We start from the raw sequence: 21,356 nt of genomic DNA on the forward strand, positions 1-21,356 counted from the left end.
CGGTCTTTTCTTCTGCTTCCGTGCGTGCGTTTTTTTTTCCCTGAAGCAGGCGTTTTCACAGCCGGACCGGCACGCTGTGCACTTGGGAATTTCTCCCGCCTGAAGCGACAGACAGTAAACACAGAACACCTGTTGGTCTGAAGAGACGTGTTTAATTAGGTTTGGGTACATTGACACAGCCTGCAGATACACCAGCATAACTGTCTTGTACATATGCCCATATTATGTATTGAAAAAAAACAACTGCGTATGTGTCTTTAAAAAAAACAATAAAACATAAATATGAGGCAGCTAAAAATATTTGGGCATTAGTGTTCATATGTCAAATAAATGATTCAATAATGGAAAATAATGAATGAAAAATACAGACCGACGGAACAGAAAATCAATATGATTGTAATGAATGTATGATTGTAATGAATCTCACAAATCATAGATTTTTGAGATTTAGAAAACTCTTTTGGTTGCCTCAACTCTTGACATGGCATCTATTAATATTGAATGCCAGCACACACGCACAGACTTACACACATATGCACACAAACACACTCACATGTATTGTACACACACAAATCCGTTCAGACTGACGATTGAAGCACCTTCGACAAATCTGAACAGAGTCTTTCTGTTAAAGGTGCTGTAAGAAGGATTTTGGAGCTATTATCTGAGTGTAATTTGTTATAAATGCTAAAGCTATCTGTCGGCTACTAGTGAGGAAATACTCTGTATCGAGTTGCCTGCCTCTGTATGAGCCATGAAGATGTTAGACAGCTCCCTGCTTATTTCTGACCAATCACGGCATCTCTCACCTGATTGGTGGAGGGAAACTGCCTTATAATCAGGTGCAAGGACTTCTCAATGGCGGAGAAACATGGGGAGGGAGGGGATATTTCTGTGGGTTGTTCTTGTGGTTTCTCTTCCTCTCTCTCTGGACAATTCAGGACCTTTACCAACAGCATCAATATAAAAAATAATAACCGGCACCGCGGTTATTTTGTGGCGGTTGCGACGCGTAGTTGGCTGACGGACGGGGCAGGCTTTAGGCTTGACAGTTCTGCCCGGCCTCCTGCTGCAGCAGCACCTCCTCCTTGCGAAGGGGGAAGGTGTCGATGGTGGTGAAGATCTCGGCGGCGGTGATGGGGAAGGTGTAGCGCATCTTGTCCAGGCCCTGCTTGTCCAGCAGCACCATGCTGAAGGTCCTCTGGGAGAGCTGCAGCAGCAGTCTGGAGGGGAGGAACCACAACCACACATCAGCTCAGTATGGAGCAGGGGGGGAGAGGAACCACACCCACACATCAGCTCAGTATGGAGCTGGGGGGGGGAGGAACCACACCCACACATCAGCTCAGTATGGAGCTGGGGGGGAGAGGAATCACACCCACACATCAGCTCAGTATGGAGCTGGGGGGGGGGGGGGGAGGGAGATGAGGGAGGGGGGGAGGCAGGAAGGGTGGCATGGAGGTAGGTGAGGTTATAGGTAGAGAAAAGGAGGGAGTGAGGTAGAGAGGTAGAGAGAGGGAGGGAGTGAGGTAAAGAGAAAAGGAGGGAGTGAGTGAGGTAGAGATAGGGAGGGAGTGAGGTAGAGAGAGAGAGGGAGTGAGGTAGAGAGGGAGTGAGGTAGAGAGATAGGGAGTGAGGCAGAGAAATAGGGAGGGAGTGAGGTAGAGAGGGAGGGAGTGAGGAAGAGAGATAGGGAGGGAGTGAGGCAGAGAGGGAGGGAGTGAGGTAGAGATAGGGAGGGAGTGAGATAGAGTTTAGTTTAGTTGATTAGGATCCCAATTAGCCATTACACCAGGCAACAGCTACTCTTCCTGGGGTCCACATTTAACAAGAAAAACATACAATAAATCAACAATACACGAAAACCGGATAAAGAAGAAAAGAGAGCAGATAATAAAAAATAATTAAAAGCAATGTACCATTATACAATCATAATGAGGGGATAACATAACTGTTTTTTTCATTGCATTCGTAAAACGTTCCATTACCACCTGCCTGGTAGAGTAGTTATGTCTATTACTGATATTAAATATAAGTATATAAATTTAAGTATAAATTTTGTCTTTGAGATGTTTAAGACCATTCTGTTATTCTTGACCCAGTCTGATACTAGTTGTAACTCTTTATTCAGAGTTGCAGTCAAATCTTCCACAGTGGTAGCTGACCTATATAATGTCATGTCGTCAGCATACATAGACACATTGGTTCAAGTTCAACCAATGGTAAGTCATTTGTAAAGATTGTGAACAGTAGCGGCCCAAGGCAGCTCCCTTGTGGTATTCCAGACTGTACTTGTTTAGTATTAGAGAGAGCACCGTTAAAAAAACTCTCTGTGATCTTCTGGATGAATAGCTCTCTATACAGGTCACCGCAGAGGATGATAAATCGTAGCAAGAAAGCTTCTCTAGCAATAGTCTGTGATGAATAACTGAATAGCAAAGTATCTTTCAAGTACCATTTGAGAAACACTATTTAAATTTGTGAGTAGGGAATGAACATACCCACTGTATGAATGCAATAATGATTGTAACCATGAATTTAATAACTTTTTATGAATCATTTCTGGTGATGTATATAATGATTTACTGCGTTTAGATTTTCATTGTTAACAGAATTATGATTTGTATCTTGTGTATCGTTATGTTTTGTGTCTTTCTGTCTGGACCCCAGGAAGACTAGCTCGTCCCACTTTGGGACAGCTCATGGGGATCCTTTTAAACAATAAACAATAACATCAAATGCCGCACTGAAATCTATCAATACAGATCCCACCATTTTTTTGTTGTCAATTTCAATTAAGCAGTCATCTGTTATCTGAGTAAGTGCTGTACATGTTGAATACCCCTCCCTGTACGCATGCTGAAAGTCTGTATAAAAAACATTTTCAGAAAAATAGTTCTGTATTTGATTAAAGACAATTTTCTCCATGAGTTTTGCCAGAACTGGCAGAATGCTTATAGGGCGGCTGTTTGCACTGGTGAGCTAGTTTTTTGCATTTTTAGGTAATGGTATGATCTTGGCTTCCTTCCAAACCTGTGGGCATACACCCCATTTTAAGCTTTGATTAAAAGTATGAGCTACTGTCATTTCATTTATTCTTGTTTGAAAATAGCCTTTTAGCCTTTTTCCTTCTGTTCAACTTTGTCACCTGATTTCTGATCCTACTAGCTGTGACAGATTACACGCATTAGTTACAGCCTTGAGCTTTTTGGTGAGGGCATGAGGGAGGACGTTAGGGGGGGGGGGGGGGAGATAGGGGGGAGGTCAGGAGGAACAGAGGGAGACTTACCTGAGCTGCAGGGCCAGTCCTGGGGAGAGGAGCCTGTGTCGAATCCGACCAATCTGGGCCGGGTAGTTCCCCACCAGCTCTATCACCGTCACATGCCTGAGGTCCAGACCACACTGGGCTGGCTGCACACACACACACACACACACACACACACACGCACACACACACACACGAACACGAACATGCACGCACGCATGCACGCACACAAACACACACACACACACACACACACACACTAGTATTACATTTGTATTCATTGAAAGGGCTCATGAAAGCATGAAAGATGAAGGGTGGCATCTTAGACACAAAACCAACATAAACAACTCCAACAAGTCACCACCGCCCCGTGTGTGCGCTGGGGTGGCTAAATTCTACCCAGGCCCACGCTGTGGTCGGTTATATTTCATTGTTTGAAAATAAACAGTGACTTTCAAAGGTCAGGCGCTCAGTCTGTCAGTAGGCAGACATCCAACTCCTGACGTAGCCTTGTCAGACGCGTTATTTCCATGACATTTTCTGTTCCTCTGGCTCCATCTCCTTCTCCCTCTCCATCATTTATCTCAATCCAGATGACGGCAGGGGAACGCCACACCCCCGGAAACAGACTGGCTCACCAAATCCATGCCTATTATTCATATTCATGTTTATAATACAAATCAACCCCACGTCCGTCTTCTCCCTGTGTGTGTGTGTGTGTTTGCGTGAGTGTGCCTATTAGCGTGTGTGTGTGTGTGTGTGTACGAGCTTGTGTGGGTTGGTTTGTGTTTGCACGTATGTGTGTGTGTTGTCTGCGTGTGTATGTTCTCCCACCTGGAGGTTGGTCATCTGGAAGCGGTAGTAGTGATTGGCTGCGGTCGGCGCTGAGACGACCAGTAGCCTCCGTTTCTCGTAGAACTGGTCCAATAGCGCGGCTGCACTGCGCACGCCCACGTTGATGTTCATGGCTGCCACACAACAGAGCCCTCAGTACGGTAGGGTTAGCAGACACACCTGGGCCAGCCTGGTGACTCTCAGAGGAATACTACTAAGGACAAGTAGTACGTGTAAACCTGTTCACCTTCTGAGGAATAATATTAAGGACAAGTAGTATGTGTAAACCTGTTCACCTTCTGAGGAATAATGGCAAGGAGGAGTATTAAGTATGTAAGTAAGTGTAAAAATGATAATATGATTATTATAATCCAGGAAATGAGGATGTGAGAGCAGCTGAATTACTGGCCAGTAAAGGAGATATTAAAAAAAAGTAAAAATAAGTATATCAACTACTACACTTTTTGGTTTTCAAAACGTAGTATGAAAGATGTTTCAAATGAGGAGACAGAAATCCTTGAGATATTCAGCTATGCATGAATAAATAAATGAATAGACAGAACACATCCACACTCTGCAATTAAGGCACAATTCGATGCGTTCTGTGTTACTTTAGACGAGCGGACCCAAACCCCTTCACCAGACCCCCGTCCAGCACGCCATGTCTAGGGGCGTCTGCCATCGATGCAACTTCAACTGGAGCTAACTTGAAATAGCAATCTTGAATGAATTAGGCCTACCATTAATTCAACTTTATATAAAGATTCACTGAAAGCTGTTGTGGATAAAAGCACCTGCCAAATCACTAATTAAATAATAGCCTTTTTGTGATTATTAGTGTGTGTGTGTGTGTGTGTGTGTGTGTGTGTGTGTGTATGTGTGCGTGTGTGTGTGTGTGCGTGCAGTTGTGTGTGTGTGTGTGTGTGTGTGTGTACCCACATGTATGTGTGTGTGTGTGTATGTTTGTGCATATGTGTGTCTTCGTGCATTTTGTGCACTCGCACATGCATGCATGTGTGTGTGTGTGTGTGTGTACATTTGCGCACGTGTGCGTGGTCATGCATGTGTGTGTGCGCCCGCACATACGTGTGTGTGTGTGTGTGTGTGTGTGTGTGTGTGTGCGTTTGGTAGCCTACGTGCACAGTTGGTTTCGGTGCCGGACCAGGTGAGGCCGTACTGACACACCCTGGCGGCGCTGCCTGTGAGCTCGTAGCCGCCGGTGCAGGTGAAGTGGCAGGTGGCGCCGTAGTTGTCCCCGTCGCTGTCGCACTTCATGTAGCCGTTGTCAGAGGGGAACAGCGGACTGCAGCGCCGCACTGCGCCAGACATAGCATAGCATCAGATAACATGACATAAGATAGCATGACATAAGATAACATGACATAAGATGACATGACATAAGATAACATGACATAAGATGACATGACATAAGGGAGAGCACAGCGCATCTTCACTCAATGGGGCTCGTTTATGGGACGAAAACAAAGCTAGGGAAGACCCTGCTGGATTTAAATCATTGAAAAGAATCATTGAAAGCTGGAATAATTGCTTCTTTGGCAATGTGTATTTTGAATTGGATCCGAATGAACAGGGGATAGAGACGCTCTCCAGTCAGCCCGCAAGCAAGGCTGCAGTTCAGCAGTGAAACTGTGATATTCAGCAGTGAGGTTGGGTTACGTAATGCAAACCAGTGATGGCACGGTGTGACTAAGTATTAAGACACGTTCAAAGGAGATTGTATTGCTTTGAACTAAATCGTTTATGAATTATAAAGATTTGATTCCACAAAAATATTTGAACAATTATGAAAAAATATCATTCAAGCATAGATGGTGAGAGTGGACCAATGTACGCACAGAATTCCGTATTTAAGTCTCTCACAAATACAATTTGGAATGGACAGACTGAATATGACCACTTCTGAATTATATGGAGTGTCTGTAGTGGACAGTAAACACTATAGACTCGAGGGCCAAGGCTACTGCCTATTCGAAGCCTATTCGGTAAACACAAGCTGGTGCCAGACAGACTCTGTCTGTCAACGTTCAGAGGCTATGAACAAAAGTTGAGCTCAATGACATTATGTAAGCACACAAAGGAAAGCCCTTCCACAAAGGAAAGGCTTTTGTTTCCTTACCTCGCACTCTGACAGTGAAGCGGCACGTTCCTTTGTTGCCGGCCCGGTCAAAGACAGAGTACGACATCTTGTGTAGTCCTTCTGGGAAGTCCGTCTTTGAAGGTTTTCCTTTCAGAATAACACTGAACAGAAACAAACATGAAAACCACATGATAATTATTTCATTTCATTTCCCTGTTCTACAGCAAAACATCAAGCTACCTAAATCACGACCTCTTATGGGTGTTTACGGTCCCCTTACGTCCTTGCGGACCCTGCCGTGCTTTTAACCTTGCGTCAAGGCAACGCAGCAGCAAGGGCTGTGATTGGGCCGCTCACTGAAACCAGACATAAACCCGACGCAGAACCAAAACAGGTTCATGACTGCGTCAAAGCGACAATGCGTCAATGCGTGTATTTCTACAGAGACCAGTCTACACGGGTTTGATTTTTTTTACTTTGTTTAAGGATGTTGGTGTCTGGACAGGGCATTACGGGAAATATTTAGTTGACCAGCACTGGCCATGTTTTAGTTCACTGTCAGCCATGAGGGATTCCGACAATGGGAAGAAGATTCTACCGTTTTAGTTATCAGTCCTCTCCTGGATCCGGGATTAATGGCCGGCCATATCAGGCTTGATGTGGTTCGGTCGGTCAGGTTGCTTCCACTAGGGATCCATTCCATTATACGCCCCAGCAACAATATTGGTCGAAATCAATTTAAAGCGAAAGAAAATAAATGCTGCCTTCACCTAGATTTGCGCTCTTCTGCCTGCTGACCTTACACCAAACTATAGTCTGATTTGTGAGACTACCTAGATCACATGCTTCAACACCAAACTGTAGTACAGCTGGAGCAACAAGGGAGAATTGTATAGGGTTAGCAAGAAAGAGAGATTATTACAATAATTGACAACCTTAATTACAATGATTACACATTCATGACATTTTGAAAGGCAATTTAGATGGTTATTGGTTTTTACAATTTCACCATGATAATACAGCCCTTTGAATTTAATTGGCATGGGAGAGAGAGAAACAGGGAGAGAGAGCGAGAGGAGGTGGTGGTGGAGGTGGAGCAGGTGTTGGAGGTACGTACTCTGTGAGGATCCCGTCCGCCCCGTCTACTCCCTCCGGCGTGTCCCAGGTCACCCTGGCCGTCAGCTTGCCGGGCTCCGCCCACTTATCCTTCAGCGTGGGGCACTTGATCACCGGAGCATCCACGTCTGCAGAGAGAGAGAGACAGAGAGAGAGAGAGAGAGAGAGAGAGAGAGAGAGAGAGAGAGAGAGAGAGAGAGAGAGAGACAGAGACAGAGAGAGAGAGAGATTTGTTATTTAATTAAGGTTATAAGGTCCTTTATTGAACCAATTACCGAAAATCACTAACAGAAAACCAGCTATTTACAGAGGAAAGCAGGCAAATCGAAAATGAACCAAAATGATTCAGAAAGAAAAACACAAATATCTCATTTTGTACTGTACATTATAACACTGCACTGAGCCCAGGGAAGGCTGCAACATCTTCACAGAGAGAGAGAGCAGGTGAGAGACAGGTAGGGTAAGTGTGAGAGGGGAGAAAGGGAGAAAAAGAGAGAGAGAGAGAGAGAGAGAGAGAGAGAGAGAGAGATGTGAGCTTTGGGAGACGCAAAACGTGAAGATAGGATATGGATAAGTAATGTGAATTGATGACTGAACCAATAGAGGTTGATATGAAACACTGAGAGACCCAGCACAGTGGCGGGCTGAGGAGACGTTCACAGGGAGACAGGTCCTCCAGAGACAGAGAGGATCAGACCCATGGAAGGAAGCAGTCGCAGTAGCAGACTGTGAGGACGCTCGTGGCTTTAGTCTTCATGAGAGCAGACAGACCTGCGCACGCACGCACGCACGCACGCACGCACACAACCCTTAGATTAGTCATCTTTATCAGTGCCACTGACAGAGTAACTCCACACCACACGTGTAATGACATAAATACAGTCATTACAATTTACCTTTCCCATGAAAGTCGTGTCAAAAAATAAGAAATGCTACAAATGAAAGCAATTAGAGCGACATTGTTCTATTTATGTGTGCCGGTTCAGGGCTGCCTCTTTGCAGAAGAATCCAGCTCGTTAAAAGAGTTCTGGTGCTGGCAGCCTCTCAGTCAACGGGTTCTGGAGGCTGGCTCGCTGTCTCCCTGGGTTTGGCTGGCATGATCAGGCACACTGACACCCAACCCACCTTCAAAGGCCTTGTTTAAAGGTCTTCATCGAACCATTGGCAGGTGGACAACGGGCCTTCATAGTGCGCTACTTCACTGTGTCGCCGAGGGGAATTAAGGCCGCCTCACGAGACCATCCAGATAATCAATGGATATCAGTCAGGCCTTGGCTGGGCAGCAATAACAGAGTATGTTGGGTTGTTATCTTGTTCAAAAAACTCCAATTAGAGTGATGATCTTGGTCTCATTCGCTTGCCAAACCCGGTTCAAAGCGAGGAAAAACCTATTATCATATGAGAAAAAGTCTTCCCTGCAGTTATCTGTCGATCTTTGACATCGTTATAAAGTTTATGTCGCATCCAAACTGTTTTGATTGCTTGGTAGAGTGCTTAGGTTTCCTAAGGTCTTGGTCTTAGGGATCTGGTCTTCTATTAAATTCTGTAGGCCGCGGCGCTCCTTGCTTGGTCTACAACTGAAACTCCCTCCCCATGGACTGATTGGTGCTAGCTTTTGGACATTTTTGGGAAAACGCTTTCGACAGGATCAAGGCCAACCGATGAGCAGAGAGAAACAGAATGTGAACTCAGAGATGGGGATGGCCTCTGATGGCTGGGCTACAGGCAACGCATTGGATTCTTAGAAGACATCGATTTATCTTTGAGGAGTCTGTTCAGCTGGCGGCGTTCCTGGTTCTGGCTTACAGCTCAGGAGGAGATCTTAAGCACAGTACACATACCCACCACAGGGGGGAGCGCTGAAGAAACAACCACACACACACACACACACACACACACACACACACACACTAGTGTGCACTGTACTGACCGGTGAATTTCCGTTTCTTGCAGTTTGGTATCTTACTTAGTTTCTCATCTTAATGTTCACTAATCCCAGTGGTGAAAATGACAGATTTAGCGGTTTGCGCACAACATACATTTTCTTTTGGCTTTCTCTTTTTGTTTCATTGTGTGTATAATTTATCCTTTTTTACTGTTCATGGTTAAAACCATATCTCATCACTATCCGAAACATGCCAGAAAACATGTGCAATCGTTTAACTTAATCAGGTTCAGATAATTGACTGCCACCTAGCTTTTGTAATAGACAAAAATAATAAAGCCAATCACAGAATACGACAAACATTAAAGGGTAAGTAGACCCTTTTTATTGTACGGTTCTGTTTGGTCCATGAAAGTTTGGTGAACTCAGAGGCTGTGCTATTTCAGACTAAAATGTATAACGTTGTTAGACAGGGCAATTCTCCATAAAATACAAGATGTCTGCTACGTCCGGCAGATAAAAACAATTTTCCAAAGTGATGGTTTCCTATTGGCTGCGCACCCTGGTCCGAGCAAGTGTGACGTAGGTTTAGTTTTTTTCGGTTTTGAACGGCCTTCGCACTTGGCCCTATTGAACCCAACGTGTCCATTTTCAAGTCTTTTCAAGTCTTTCTTTTCAAGACTGCTCAGATCAAAATACCATACTGGTACAGCCATACTGGATCCTCCACAAACCCACACATACACACACAGACAGTCACTCACCACAGACACTCACCTATGCAGGTGCTCTCCTCTGCGGTCCACAGCTTGGTGTGCTGACACGTGGTGGTCTTCTGCCCCTTCAGGTAGTAGCCCGGTGAACAGAAGAACTCACAGCGGGAGTTGAAGTAGGACCCGTCGGAGCACTTGAAGCCCCCGTTCACCGGCATGTTCAGCTTGCGGCAGCGGACCTCTGCATAGAGGGAGAGTAGGACGTTCAACCTTCTCTCAACCGCTTGGCTGAGAGAAGGTTCTTCATTTTGATCGTTGCTCTAGGCTACTGTAACGCAATTTCCGTTCTCCTGCTTCCTATGAGTTTTGAAGAAGTATTTGATGAAGCAATATCCAAAATATTTATCCAAAACAGTCATCCTTCCATCAAGAAGTCGCTCATCTCGCGCATAGGCGCATGTTTGGAGCATCATGCAGGTTTGTGCGTGAATGTGCGTGCGTGTGTGTGTACGTGTGTGTCTATGTGGACGTGCGTGTGCATGTGTGTGTGTATGTGGACGTGCAGGCGTGTGTGTGTGTGCATGCGTGTGTGTGTCTGTGCCGTCACCGTGGCAGGAGTAGGAGGAGGACCAGTGCTTGGTGGCCATGCAGACCACCTCTGAGTTCTCCGTCTCGTAGCCCCGCTTGCAGCGGATATTGCAGCGCGTGCCCATCACGTTCATCAGCTGCTCCCCGCGGGGGGTCCGGCAGCTCACGTCGCCGTGCTGCACCTTGATGGGCGCGCACCACGGCGTCCCGGCTGGAGGAGCCAATCAGGGTGGAGCGTCCGGGGAGGGTGGGCGAGAAACAGGTTAACCCAAAAAAACAAGAGAAAAGAGTTTTCCAAAATAGCATTTCGTAAACTGCTCGATAAAAGACGCCCGCGGTATGCTAATGGTTCTCAGATGTGGGCTGCAGCAGTGAAGCAGATAGGTTTGGACTGGTAACACAGCCCCTAAAAAGCCCAGTCTGAGGTACTTACCTGAAGTTAAAAGCAAAGAGAGGGATCCCTTATGGACTACAGTGGAAATACACCCATCATCTGGTTGCAGAGTGATACGGTGGATCTGACCTCACCTCAGACGCCTCGTTCCTCATTAGACGGCGGTACGCTCAGCAACAAGCGAAACCGCCGCTGGTTTCGTTCCATGAGTGCAACAAAACTTTCCATGCGTGTGCGTATGCATTTGTATGTGTGTATGTGGTTATGTTGGAGGTAGAGGTAACGAAGGGGAAATAGAGCGCGGTATAGAGTCTGAAGTGCTGATTCAAAAGCGTCAATGTAATTTTTCTCTCGCTGTATTTGCGATCAGCTCTTAAGCACTTTTGGTGATCACTTCAATGACGTTTCCTCTCACTCTCACTTCATAATAATGCATCAATCTGGATAGCTGAAAAGCCTTCTTGTCCACTGTAAGGATAGGATATCCACTGTCATAACATAATAACTCCTACACTGAAAAGAGGTGATTATAGTGCCATGTGCTGTTCAATGTCACTGCTCAAAAATCTCTTCTCCCCTATTAGTAAGAATCGAGGCAGCAAAAGCTATGCAGGAAACTAGTGTTGTCCCTCTCTATTGCAGTAGCCACTTCAGCTTGTGCTGCTTGGTGATACCCAGGCTATAGAAGTAAATCGTGGTAAACGATTTGTTACAAGATGTATTAGAACATAATGGCGCGTGAATGTGTACCGCTCATAAACATTCGACATCACGGATAACTCACTGGGGCCAAATGACTTCCAGCTAATTAATTGACCTAGCTACAATAACTCACTAATGACCCAATGAGGAAGTCATTGCCCCGACAGAGAGGGGTCACATGACGTGCTCTGGGAGTGAATGCTTCGTGCGATGGCGCCCTCGTTGGCATCATGTGATGAAGACGTCGCTCTGTTATATGCAGTCATAAACAAGGATGATGGGAATGTATTGGGATTAGCTTTTAACCTTGTTCTTTCGCGGCAGCATTCTCCTGCCAAACCGTTAAAACATTAGCATAGGCAGCTTGAAGTCGGGGGTCGACCCTAATTTATATCCCGGGCATAAAATCTGTAGTCTCTTATCTACTGCTTTGAAATGAACAGCCAGACACAGAAAAAACGCCTCAACCTTCTCTTTTGCTCTCCCTCTCTCTCTCTCTCTCTCACACGCAAGCACTCACGTAAGGCTACGAATGCCAACTACACAAACACACACTCACACACACACTCTTGAGCACAAGGGAGAGAGGATTGGAGAGTGGAGGCATAGAGTCTCATGAATAGTACTGGTATTCTAGTATCCAGCTGCTCGAGATTTTAACCAAAGAAAGACTCTTCTGCATGTGCAAGTGTGTATGTGTGTGTGTGTGTGTGTGTGTGTGTGTTGGTGTGCCTGCCTGCGTGCGCGTGTGTGTTGGCAATGTTTCTACCACTATTGAGTAAGAGTATCACAATGCTCTTGGGTTCCTTCGGGAGCTGAGTAGAGGAAGGGTCAGGGCACAGTGTTCCATGTCTCACTGACCCCGGCGCTGGTAGGATCTGACCTCTCATTGGACGAGAAAACCGTGTCGTCTGCTTTTGTAAATTGAAAGCTCAATGGTAAGTATTGGATGACGCCAGCGGAGGGATTTTAATCAGGTTCCTGTTTGTTTAGCTAAACATGTACCTGATGATGAATACCTACAATTATGGAGGTCATGGATGGACGATATTGAGATAGGACTGTGTGTGTGTGTGTGTGTGTGTGTGTGTGTGTGTGTGTGTGTGTGTGTGTGTGTCACCTTTATCTCTGCGGTGCCAGTCTTCATCATCTCTATACGGATATTGTCCTGACCCTGGGAATTTCAAAAAGGTAGCAAGAAAAGAGAGAGAGAGAGAGAGAGAGAGAGAGAGAGAGAGAGAGAGAGAGAAAAGTAACGAATGGCCTTCATTCGGTTCGTTCAGCAATGTTTCAAAGCCAAAGTCATAATCTAAATAATAGACTTTTATATCCAGCTGTCTTTTTCATACAAACGAATAAAGACACACCAAATAAGATCAGGCTAGAAGACATTGCTGAGCTGTTCCTCATACCCAAGTGAAACACAGCCTTCTCTAGGGAAGTCTCTCTTTCAGGGAGAGGAGGACACATGCACAGAAAATAAATGCAGCCCAGGAAGAGATCCTGTCCCTTCCAGCTGGCATGGAAAATGGATCCCGTCTCAACACAAAGATTCACTTTGTTCAGTCCAGTGTTTTTTATTTTGGTAACCACCACATAGGGATGGAACTGGAAGAAGGTAAACCTGTGTTTAAAAACAGATCCTTTGGGCTCAAAGGGCTGTTTTATTTCATCTCTTCTCCAATTGCTCCCCCGGGCATTACTGGGTTTGTTCGGATGCATCCCAGTGGTTTGTACCGTGATTTGTACTGCGGATTGTACAGTCGTCCGTAGCGCTCCGAAGTCTGAACACCAAGCGACACTTGAAAAGCAACAAACCCCTGCTTTAAACATTACGATTGCTTTGAGTGTGGTCTTTGTAGGTCTTTGTAAAGCGAGAGAGAGTGAGAGATGTTTACCTTTTCTTCCTCTGTATATTATATTGTGCTTCTCTAGTCATGTCAATCACACCTATGCAGATGAGTAAAGACTCATTCTGTGGCCCAGTTCCAGTAAACAGTGAGATTCAGGGCGCACTCACACTAGGCAAAGTTGCCCTGTACTGTACTCAAGTACGATTGCCCCCCCCCCACTGAGTACGGTTGCCTCTTGTCCATATAGGTTGCGTATCTGTGCTTCTGCACATGTCGGTTCATTAGCATCTGTACCGTGGCCTGAGCACACCTCTCCAAAGTGTACTGAGGCCATAGAATTTAACTGTACTTGAGTACGGATGGCGTGCTCACACTAGCCAAACGATCTACACTTTAGGGGGCAAATGTACTCGGGCACGGTACAGATGGGCTAGTGTGAGTGCGCCCTCACTCACTGGACATTACCTTATTGTTTGCCCTGTACTTGTACTGATAAAGGATATTTCACTGTATTCATGTTTATTTTCCTTGAGAGAGAGTTGGAGAGAGAGAGAGAGAGAGAGAGAGAGAGAGAGAGAAGGTGAGTGAGTGAGCGATTAAAGACTAAGCTAAGTTTGTTGCATGTTCGGAGGAAGGGTTGAGTTGGCGCGGTTCCAATAAAAACAAAATATGAGTATATTTGTAAAGAACAAAACCAAAGACCAGAGGGAAGGATAAGGTCACAATAGTGCTGCTGTGGAGAGGAATGAGGAAATGAAAGGAAAGGAGTTGGGGGTGCTAGGAGTGACGAGTGCGTGTGTATTCGTGTTAGTCTATGTGTATGTGAGTGTATGTGTATGTATTTTTGTGTGTGTGTGTGTGTGTGTGTGTGTGTGTGTGTGCATGGCTTGACCCCAGGATGTTGATGGACCTTGGTGTGAATGCCTCCACTGTTCAGCATCCCTGACGGACATACGAGCGCTCCACCCAGCCCGCCGCCACCGGCTCACCCAGCAGCCGTGTATCAGCTGTATGTGAGCGGATGAACCTGACACTGGAGCTACAGTTAGTCCCAGCAGAGAGAGGGAGGACTGCTCCTGTCAAACTAATACTACTCAATGAGGCACCAGGCACCGCTAGCCATCAAGCCACAAGCTCTCACACACAACCACACACACACACACACACACATACACACACAGACTCACACACACACACACACACACACACACACACACACACAGACTCACACACACTCACACACACACACACACACACACACACACACACACACACACACACACACACACACATTCACACTCTCTCACACACACACACACACACACACACACACACACACACACACACACACACACACACACACAAACAAACACAAGAACATAGGCTTCCACACATGCCTGCTAAGCCCAGGCACACACACACACACACACACACACACACACACACTCAGACTTGCACACATTCATACTTAAACTTTCATACACACAAGCATACACACACACACACAAAGACACACACTGGCAGCCTTGATTGAGTCAGATTCAGCTGTGTAATGGGAAAGGTTTATCAGTGTGTCATCAAATGCATACGAAAAACAAAAGTGCACTAAAAGTATAGACAACAAATCGGACACGCGTGTGTGTGCGGTTGGAGAGAAAATAAAGAAGAAAATATTTAACTCGCCGACAGCTGAATGTGTCAGAGAGCATTGATCAGACCCCACTAACATTCTGACATTTCTCATCCCACAGTTTCTCCTCCCACAGCCGCTCATACAGCCGATGAGCAGAAAACATGGCAGCATACAACTTCAGACCCCACTGACTCCTGAGCCCTGCACTGATGCTGTCCAAAGTGAAGCTCAAACTGCAACCACAAAACTAGAGATGGGAATCAACCGGGACCACACAGTTTTGTGCCACTACAAGTTGTATAGCGATTCTGTAAATATTGTAGTTCTGTAAATATTGATGTAAGATGTTCATAAAACGTCAGTGTGCTTTTATATTTGATGGTGTTTAACGTTGGTGTTTGGCTTCTGCAGCTCAAGGTTATTGTTTTAATGAATTTGGCCAAACAGAAGAGAACATGGTTGATTTGGGCAAATGAATACACTTCAGCATTCTCTGTTGGACGGTACCATTATTGAACTTCCACTAAGAAAACCTGGACGAATGTAGTTTACTTTTTTTGTTGGACTTAACCTGACTGTACAAGTATTGCAGAAGCAATACTAGATAAGTACAGACAGTGAGTAGTATGTCTATGAGAATGTAGATAATGGTGATGATGATGAACATCGTTATGGTTATCATCATTATTTAGGATATTATCCATCTTATGGTGGAAATGTACTGGATAGTATTGACCCTTATGTGTATTGACCCTAGAACGTAGGGACCCTACATATACCTTAGGGTATATGTAGGCGTGTATGTATGGGTGTATACATGTAGGTAAGTGTATGCATGTATATGCAAACACACTGTATGTATGACATTTGTTTGTTACTCTTAAAAATGTGAGAAGGGGGGGCTTGATGTAAGCTGAAGCTTCTGCCCCTACCCTTTGATTACAACCAATAAAATGCATTGATTCATTCATTCAGAGAATCTTCATTCATGAATCGATTCATCCCCAATCCCTACAAAAAACACGTCCGCATTTAATGTACACACACCAACAATGCCCTGTAATCCTTCCATCTCCTCCTATATATTCTATGCAGCTACACATGGACGTACTTCATGTACTTCAGCACCAGGCATGTGTATACTAGACAGTCCAAGATTTGTTTGAGTATCATATTTCCCCAGAGAAGGCGCAGGCACACGGGAGATTGCCTGAATCCAAATCAATCAGAGGAGCCTGTGCAAGCAGTGCAGCACGTAATTGTAATTCCTCTGTGAAAACAACCACACTGTTCCCTCCCTCTCCAGAACACACCTCTAGATTCTCCCTTCCTTGGTCTGCCGTTGCCGATTCCCATCTCTAGATTTTTGGTTGTAGTTTGAGCTTCATTTTTGTCAGCATCAGTGCTCAGCAGAGGTTGTGTGTATGTGTGTGTGTGTGTGTGTGTGTGTGTGTGTGTGTGCGTGTGCATGGAGAGGATTATGGCTAATAACGGCTGCCGTGCATTACCCATGTGGGTGCTAAACGGAGGGTATATAAATGCAGTGAATGATGAGTATTCACAGTTAAACATAACAAGAACCACAGCAGCATGCAATGAAAGGCTCTGCAGTGATGATGTGCTTCATCAGGGATGGGCTAGAAGGCTAATGAGCGACGATGGCTTTGATCAACCAGGCTATGCTCTTCTCCAACAGGCCTTGACACAGAAAGATCCAAGAGAGAGAAGCCATGTGAAGGCACATTTGTTCTTTCTCTGTAAGGCGTCTATAATACATCTGCCAATGCCCTAAGGGTTATATGATGATTTTCAAAACAGGGTTGATAAAATTCATGCCACCTCGCAATAGTTTATACTTTTGGGTCAAACCTTCATCTAAGCAGGGTAGACTTTGACTTTTTCGACACCATGATGAAGCTAAACGTCCTTTTTTCCCTCCCTCTGTCTCCGTCGATCTCTCTCTCTGTCTCTGTCGCTCTCTCTCTGTCTCTGTGTGTCTCTCTGTCTCCGTGTGTGCATCTCTCTCTCTCTCTCCTCTCTCTCTCTTGCCTCTTTCTGGTCTCTCTCCCTCCCATAATTACAGGGCATGCAAAATCATTTTTGGGAAAATCGTAAAGATTATACCTTATTTGTTAACAGCCATTGGCCGCTAAAGAGCCAGATTTAGTTTTTCCTTTTGCTAAGAATCTCTTTCGGACTGGAAGTCCATCCATCCATGCATTCTATCCATTCATTCTATATTCATCGCTATACCCTTCTTTATCCATTTATATATATATATATATATATGATTTAGACAAATGAAATAACCAATGTCAATTTATTTCGGTATATTCAATAGCACTTAGGGGAATATATCAGTCACATGACTAAAACTTTATAAGACATCATAAACATAAAAAAAAAACAGACTTGACTGGGATTCACTAGGCTATAGCAGTGTATGAAGATGAGAGATGTCTGGCAAGGTTTTATCTTTGAAAAGTGGCCCAGGCAATTCTCTTCTCACAAGCTCATCAGAAGCTCATCAGAGATGTCCTTCATACAGACACCAAAGAAAAAATGAATTACCATTACCATTCCCACCCGCAGGACGTGCACAAACAACAAATAGTAGGCCAATAGGACACCCGACCATCCGCAGATACACAAAAATTAATAAAAACAACAAACCATGCACTTGAGTGAGATCCTGCAGTGTTGGTTTCAGAAGCTGTATTTACCCTTAAACCGAACTACTGACTGTGTTTCAGTTTTGTTCATAGTCTAACTAGATTTATGTACAAAACACACACACACACACACACACACAGCTATTCATACTTTTTACTCCTCTCCCCACCTGAGCTCTGACGTCATATAGATGGTCGTTTATGTCCATTAGTTCAGGTATATGCGGATATGCCATTGGCTACAGTCTCTGAGTAGCCGTTATCTTGATACACAGATGTGAACATTCTTTCACATCTGTGTATTTCACAACATTCATTCATGTGTTGTTGTTTTTTATATGAAAATCTAAATCTCTTATTGGTTTGAATCCAACACAGTCTTTCTTTTGACCACGTTCTGTTGACACGGCTATGTGGGTAATCCGTCTATTGAGGTATGAAAATAAGGTTGAAAATAAATAGATACATCAATCCATTAATAAATAACTAAATTACAGAGAAACCTTGAATGGAAGTGTGTGTGTGTGTGTGTGTGTGTGTGTGTGTGGCGAGGATTATGGCTAATACCGGTGTGTGTGTGTGTGTGTGTGTGTGTGTGTGTGTGTGTGTGTGTGTGTGTGTGTGTGTGTGTGTGTGTGTGTGTGTGTGTGTGTGTCAAAGGCGAGTAGGTCTCTAGTTTTTAGTTCATACGGGGGAAGGAGCGCTCAGAAGAGAACCGTCCCCCAGATGTACACTGTACTCCCCCGCAGTCCACCCCCTCCACGTTAACACAAATGTGGTTCACCCAAAAGTGTGCGTGTGTGGGGGCAGTGGGGTGGGGGGCAGTAAGACACATCACACGCGTTGCAATCCCGACACACACACCGACATATACATTGCCCGAATTAATAATTGTGTTATATGGTAGGCCCCATTCGTTGTTTACATTATTCTGCATACATTTAGATCCACTAAGTAAGTCGACAGAGAGGTAAAACAGGGACTTTTCCTTTAGCCTACCTTCATAGCCGAGGCAGAAGCAGAACTGGACAAACACGAGCACCAGCGGACAGATGTCCATATTGAGACGCGGGACGCTCCTTGCATGTGAAAGTAGCTTACAGGAAAACTTCCAGCAGCGCATTCCTACTTTCCAAAGGCCCGCCTCTTGCAGCAGTAACACAAGAGGGTCCCCCCCCCCACCCCCACCCCCCCCTTATAATGTGGGGCCGAAGGGGCGACGTGTGCACGGCGCGGGGGCAAGTCAGAAGAGAAGCGAGCCACGGCCAGATTGGGAGAAGACCACGTGATTAAAAAAAAAGTGTATAATACAGGCCTAATACAGGCAGTGCCAGCATTCTGACAATACCGCGTTGATTCCAATTTCTCTCTCCACCACGAGTAGATTGGATTTTGCAACCCTGGTATGGGAACGAGTTCCCACATGAAGATGCTGAAGTGCGCAGGAAACAGGAAAGACGCCTCTAGGCCCGCATGTTCGCGGCTATGGATATCATGTAATTACTTGTGGCTACCTCTTGTACATCAAACAAAAGCCAGATACAAATGATAGTTATTAATCTCTCGCAATCTCTCAATCTCCCCCCCCCCCACCCCATCTCTCCCCCCCCTCCTCTCTCTCCCCCCCTCCTCACTCCCCCCCCCCCCCCCCCCCCCCTCTATCTCTCCTCTCTCTAAATAACTAATAATTAAATAACTATATAAATACATTATATGTACAGAAAAATGGAATCAATCCATACCAACAATCTCCAACAGTATTAATGTTTGCGTGATTCAAAAGGTGATTCACGCGACTCAATTTATGCCCAACACATATCATTCCCGAAATCCACCCAGGCTATGATGCTCAAAGCTCCACAATCTCTTTCAAGCCTGAACAGTTCTGAGGAGCAACCCTGTTTCAATGTCAAGGACGTTCAAACAGGCAACAGAGCATGCAGACGCTACAAATGAGCTGTCAAACTTGGGAGGAAATGGTCCAATGCAAGTAGAGACGTGACTGAAATGCTGATACCGGGCTGAGGACCGGGCCTGTCCGTGTCACTGCAGGTCCAAGTACTTAGGCAAGACGTTGTTCCAGAACTGCTCCTGGGGTCCCTGGGGGCCACGGCCCCCACCCCCGCGTGCAGGTCTCAGACGGGCCGCATCAGCTGCTCTCGGTGCCTCTCCCGGGCACTTCACTCTCCTCCCTGCGGGGATAGGGGATTTCTGGGCGTGTTTCCTATTTGCTTTGGCCTCTTCTTCAATTTCCTCTTCGTCCTCTTCACTTTCTCCTTCAGCTTCCTCCTCCTCCTCTGCAGATGTGTCCTTTGCTGCTTTGGAGTCTGCCTTACTCTGTGGGTTACCCTCCTCCTCCTCCTCCTCCTCCTCCTCCTCCTCCAAACCTTGTTCTATTGTTTTAGCATTTAATCCTTTCTCCTCCCCTTCCTCCTCTTCCTCCTCCTCTTCCTCACCCTCTTCGTCCTCAGAGACCTTAATCGTTTGCTTAACCTTTGTGAGATGTTTGTTTTTCTGCTCACCTTCATCCTCTGATTCCAGTTCTTCCCCTCTGCTCTTTACCTCCTCTGCCTCCCACACATCCTCCTCTTCGTCACCACCACCCTCTTCCTCCTGATCTACGTCCTCCTCTTCATCACCACCACCCTCTTCCTCCTGATCTACGTCCTCCTCTTCATCACCACCACCCTCTTCCTCCTGATCTACGTCCTCCTCTTCGTCACCACCACCCTCTTCCTCCTGATCTACGTCCTCCTCTTCATCACCACCACCCTCTTCCTCCTGATCTACATCCTCCTCTTCGTCACCACCACCCTCTTCCTCCTGATCTACGTCCTCTTCATCACCACCACCCTCTTCCTCCTGATCTACATCCTCCTCTTCATCACCACCACCCTCTTCCTCCTGATCTACGTCTTCCTCTTCATCACCACCACCCTCTTCCTCCTGATCTACGTCCTCCTCTTCATCACCACCACCCTCTTCCTCCTGATCTACGTCTTCCTCTTCATCACCACCACCCTCTTCCCCCTGATCTACGTCCTCCTCTTCATCACCACCACCCTCTTCCTCCTGATCTATGTCCTCCTCTTCGTCACCACCACCCTCTTCCTCCTGATCTACGTCCTCCTCTTCGTCACCACCACCCTCTTCCTCCTTATCTACGTCTTCCTCTTCGTCACCACCACCCTCTTCCTCCTGATCTACGTCTTCCTCTTCATCACCACCACCCTCTTCCTCCTGATCTACCTCCTCTTCGTCACCACCACCCTCTTCCTCCTGATCTACGTCCTCCTCTTCGTCACCACCACCCTCTTCCTCCTGATCTACGTCCTCCTCTTCATCACCACCACCCTCTTCCCCCTGATCTACGTCCTCTTCTTCATCACCACCACCCTCTTCCTCCTGATCTACGTCCTCCTCGTCACCACCACCCTCTTCCTCCTGATCTACGTCCTCCTCGTCACCACCACCCTCTTCCTCCTGATCTACGTCCTCCTCTTCGTCACCACCACCCTCTTCCTCCTGATCTACGTCCTCTTCTCCATCTCCACCACTATCTTCTGCCTGCTCTTCGTCTTCCTCCTCCTCTTCACCCACCGT

At 45.9% G+C, this 21,356-nt stretch overlaps 1 protein-coding gene across 1 annotated transcript; it reads right to left on the reverse strand.

Moving 5' to 3' along the window:
• Window positions 1–132: 132 nt before the first annotated feature.
• Window positions 133–18,842, reverse strand: srpx (sushi-repeat containing protein X-linked). The gene is made up of 10 exons (XM_084478314.1): window positions 18,753–18,842; window positions 12,716–12,769; window positions 10,519–10,710; window positions 9,976–10,152; window positions 7,315–7,441; window positions 6,237–6,358; window positions 5,236–5,415; window positions 4,100–4,233; window positions 3,290–3,411; window positions 133–1,223 (listed from the first exon to the last, which is right to left on the reverse strand). The coding sequence occupies exons 1-10, from the start codon at window positions 18,811–18,813 to the stop codon at window positions 1,040–1,042; spliced, it is 1,353 nt and encodes a 450-aa protein (XP_084334440.1). The 5' UTR covers window positions 18,814–18,842; the 3' UTR covers window positions 133–1,039.
• Window positions 18,843–21,356: the final 2,514 nt, after the last annotated feature.

Source organism: Micromesistius poutassou, assembly GCF_964030765.1.
Source record: "Micromesistius poutassou genome assembly, chromosome: 14".
Taxonomy (NCBI): Eukaryota; Metazoa; Chordata; class Actinopteri; order Gadiformes; family Gadidae; genus Micromesistius; species Micromesistius poutassou.

Coding starts and splice junctions, on each gene's coding strand:
- srpx (XM_084478314.1), bottom strand. CDS start 18,813: ATGGACATCTGTCCGCTGGTGCTCGTGTTTGTCCAGTTCTGCTTCTGC. Junction 3,412..4,099: donor TCCAGATGACCAACCTCCAG/GTGGGAGAACAT, acceptor GTGTGTGTGCAG/CCAGCCCAGTGTGGTCTGGA. Junction 1,224..3,289: donor GGACTGGCCCTGCAGCTCAG/GTAAGTCTCCCT, acceptor CCTCCCCTCCAG/ACTGCTGCTGCAGCTCTCCC.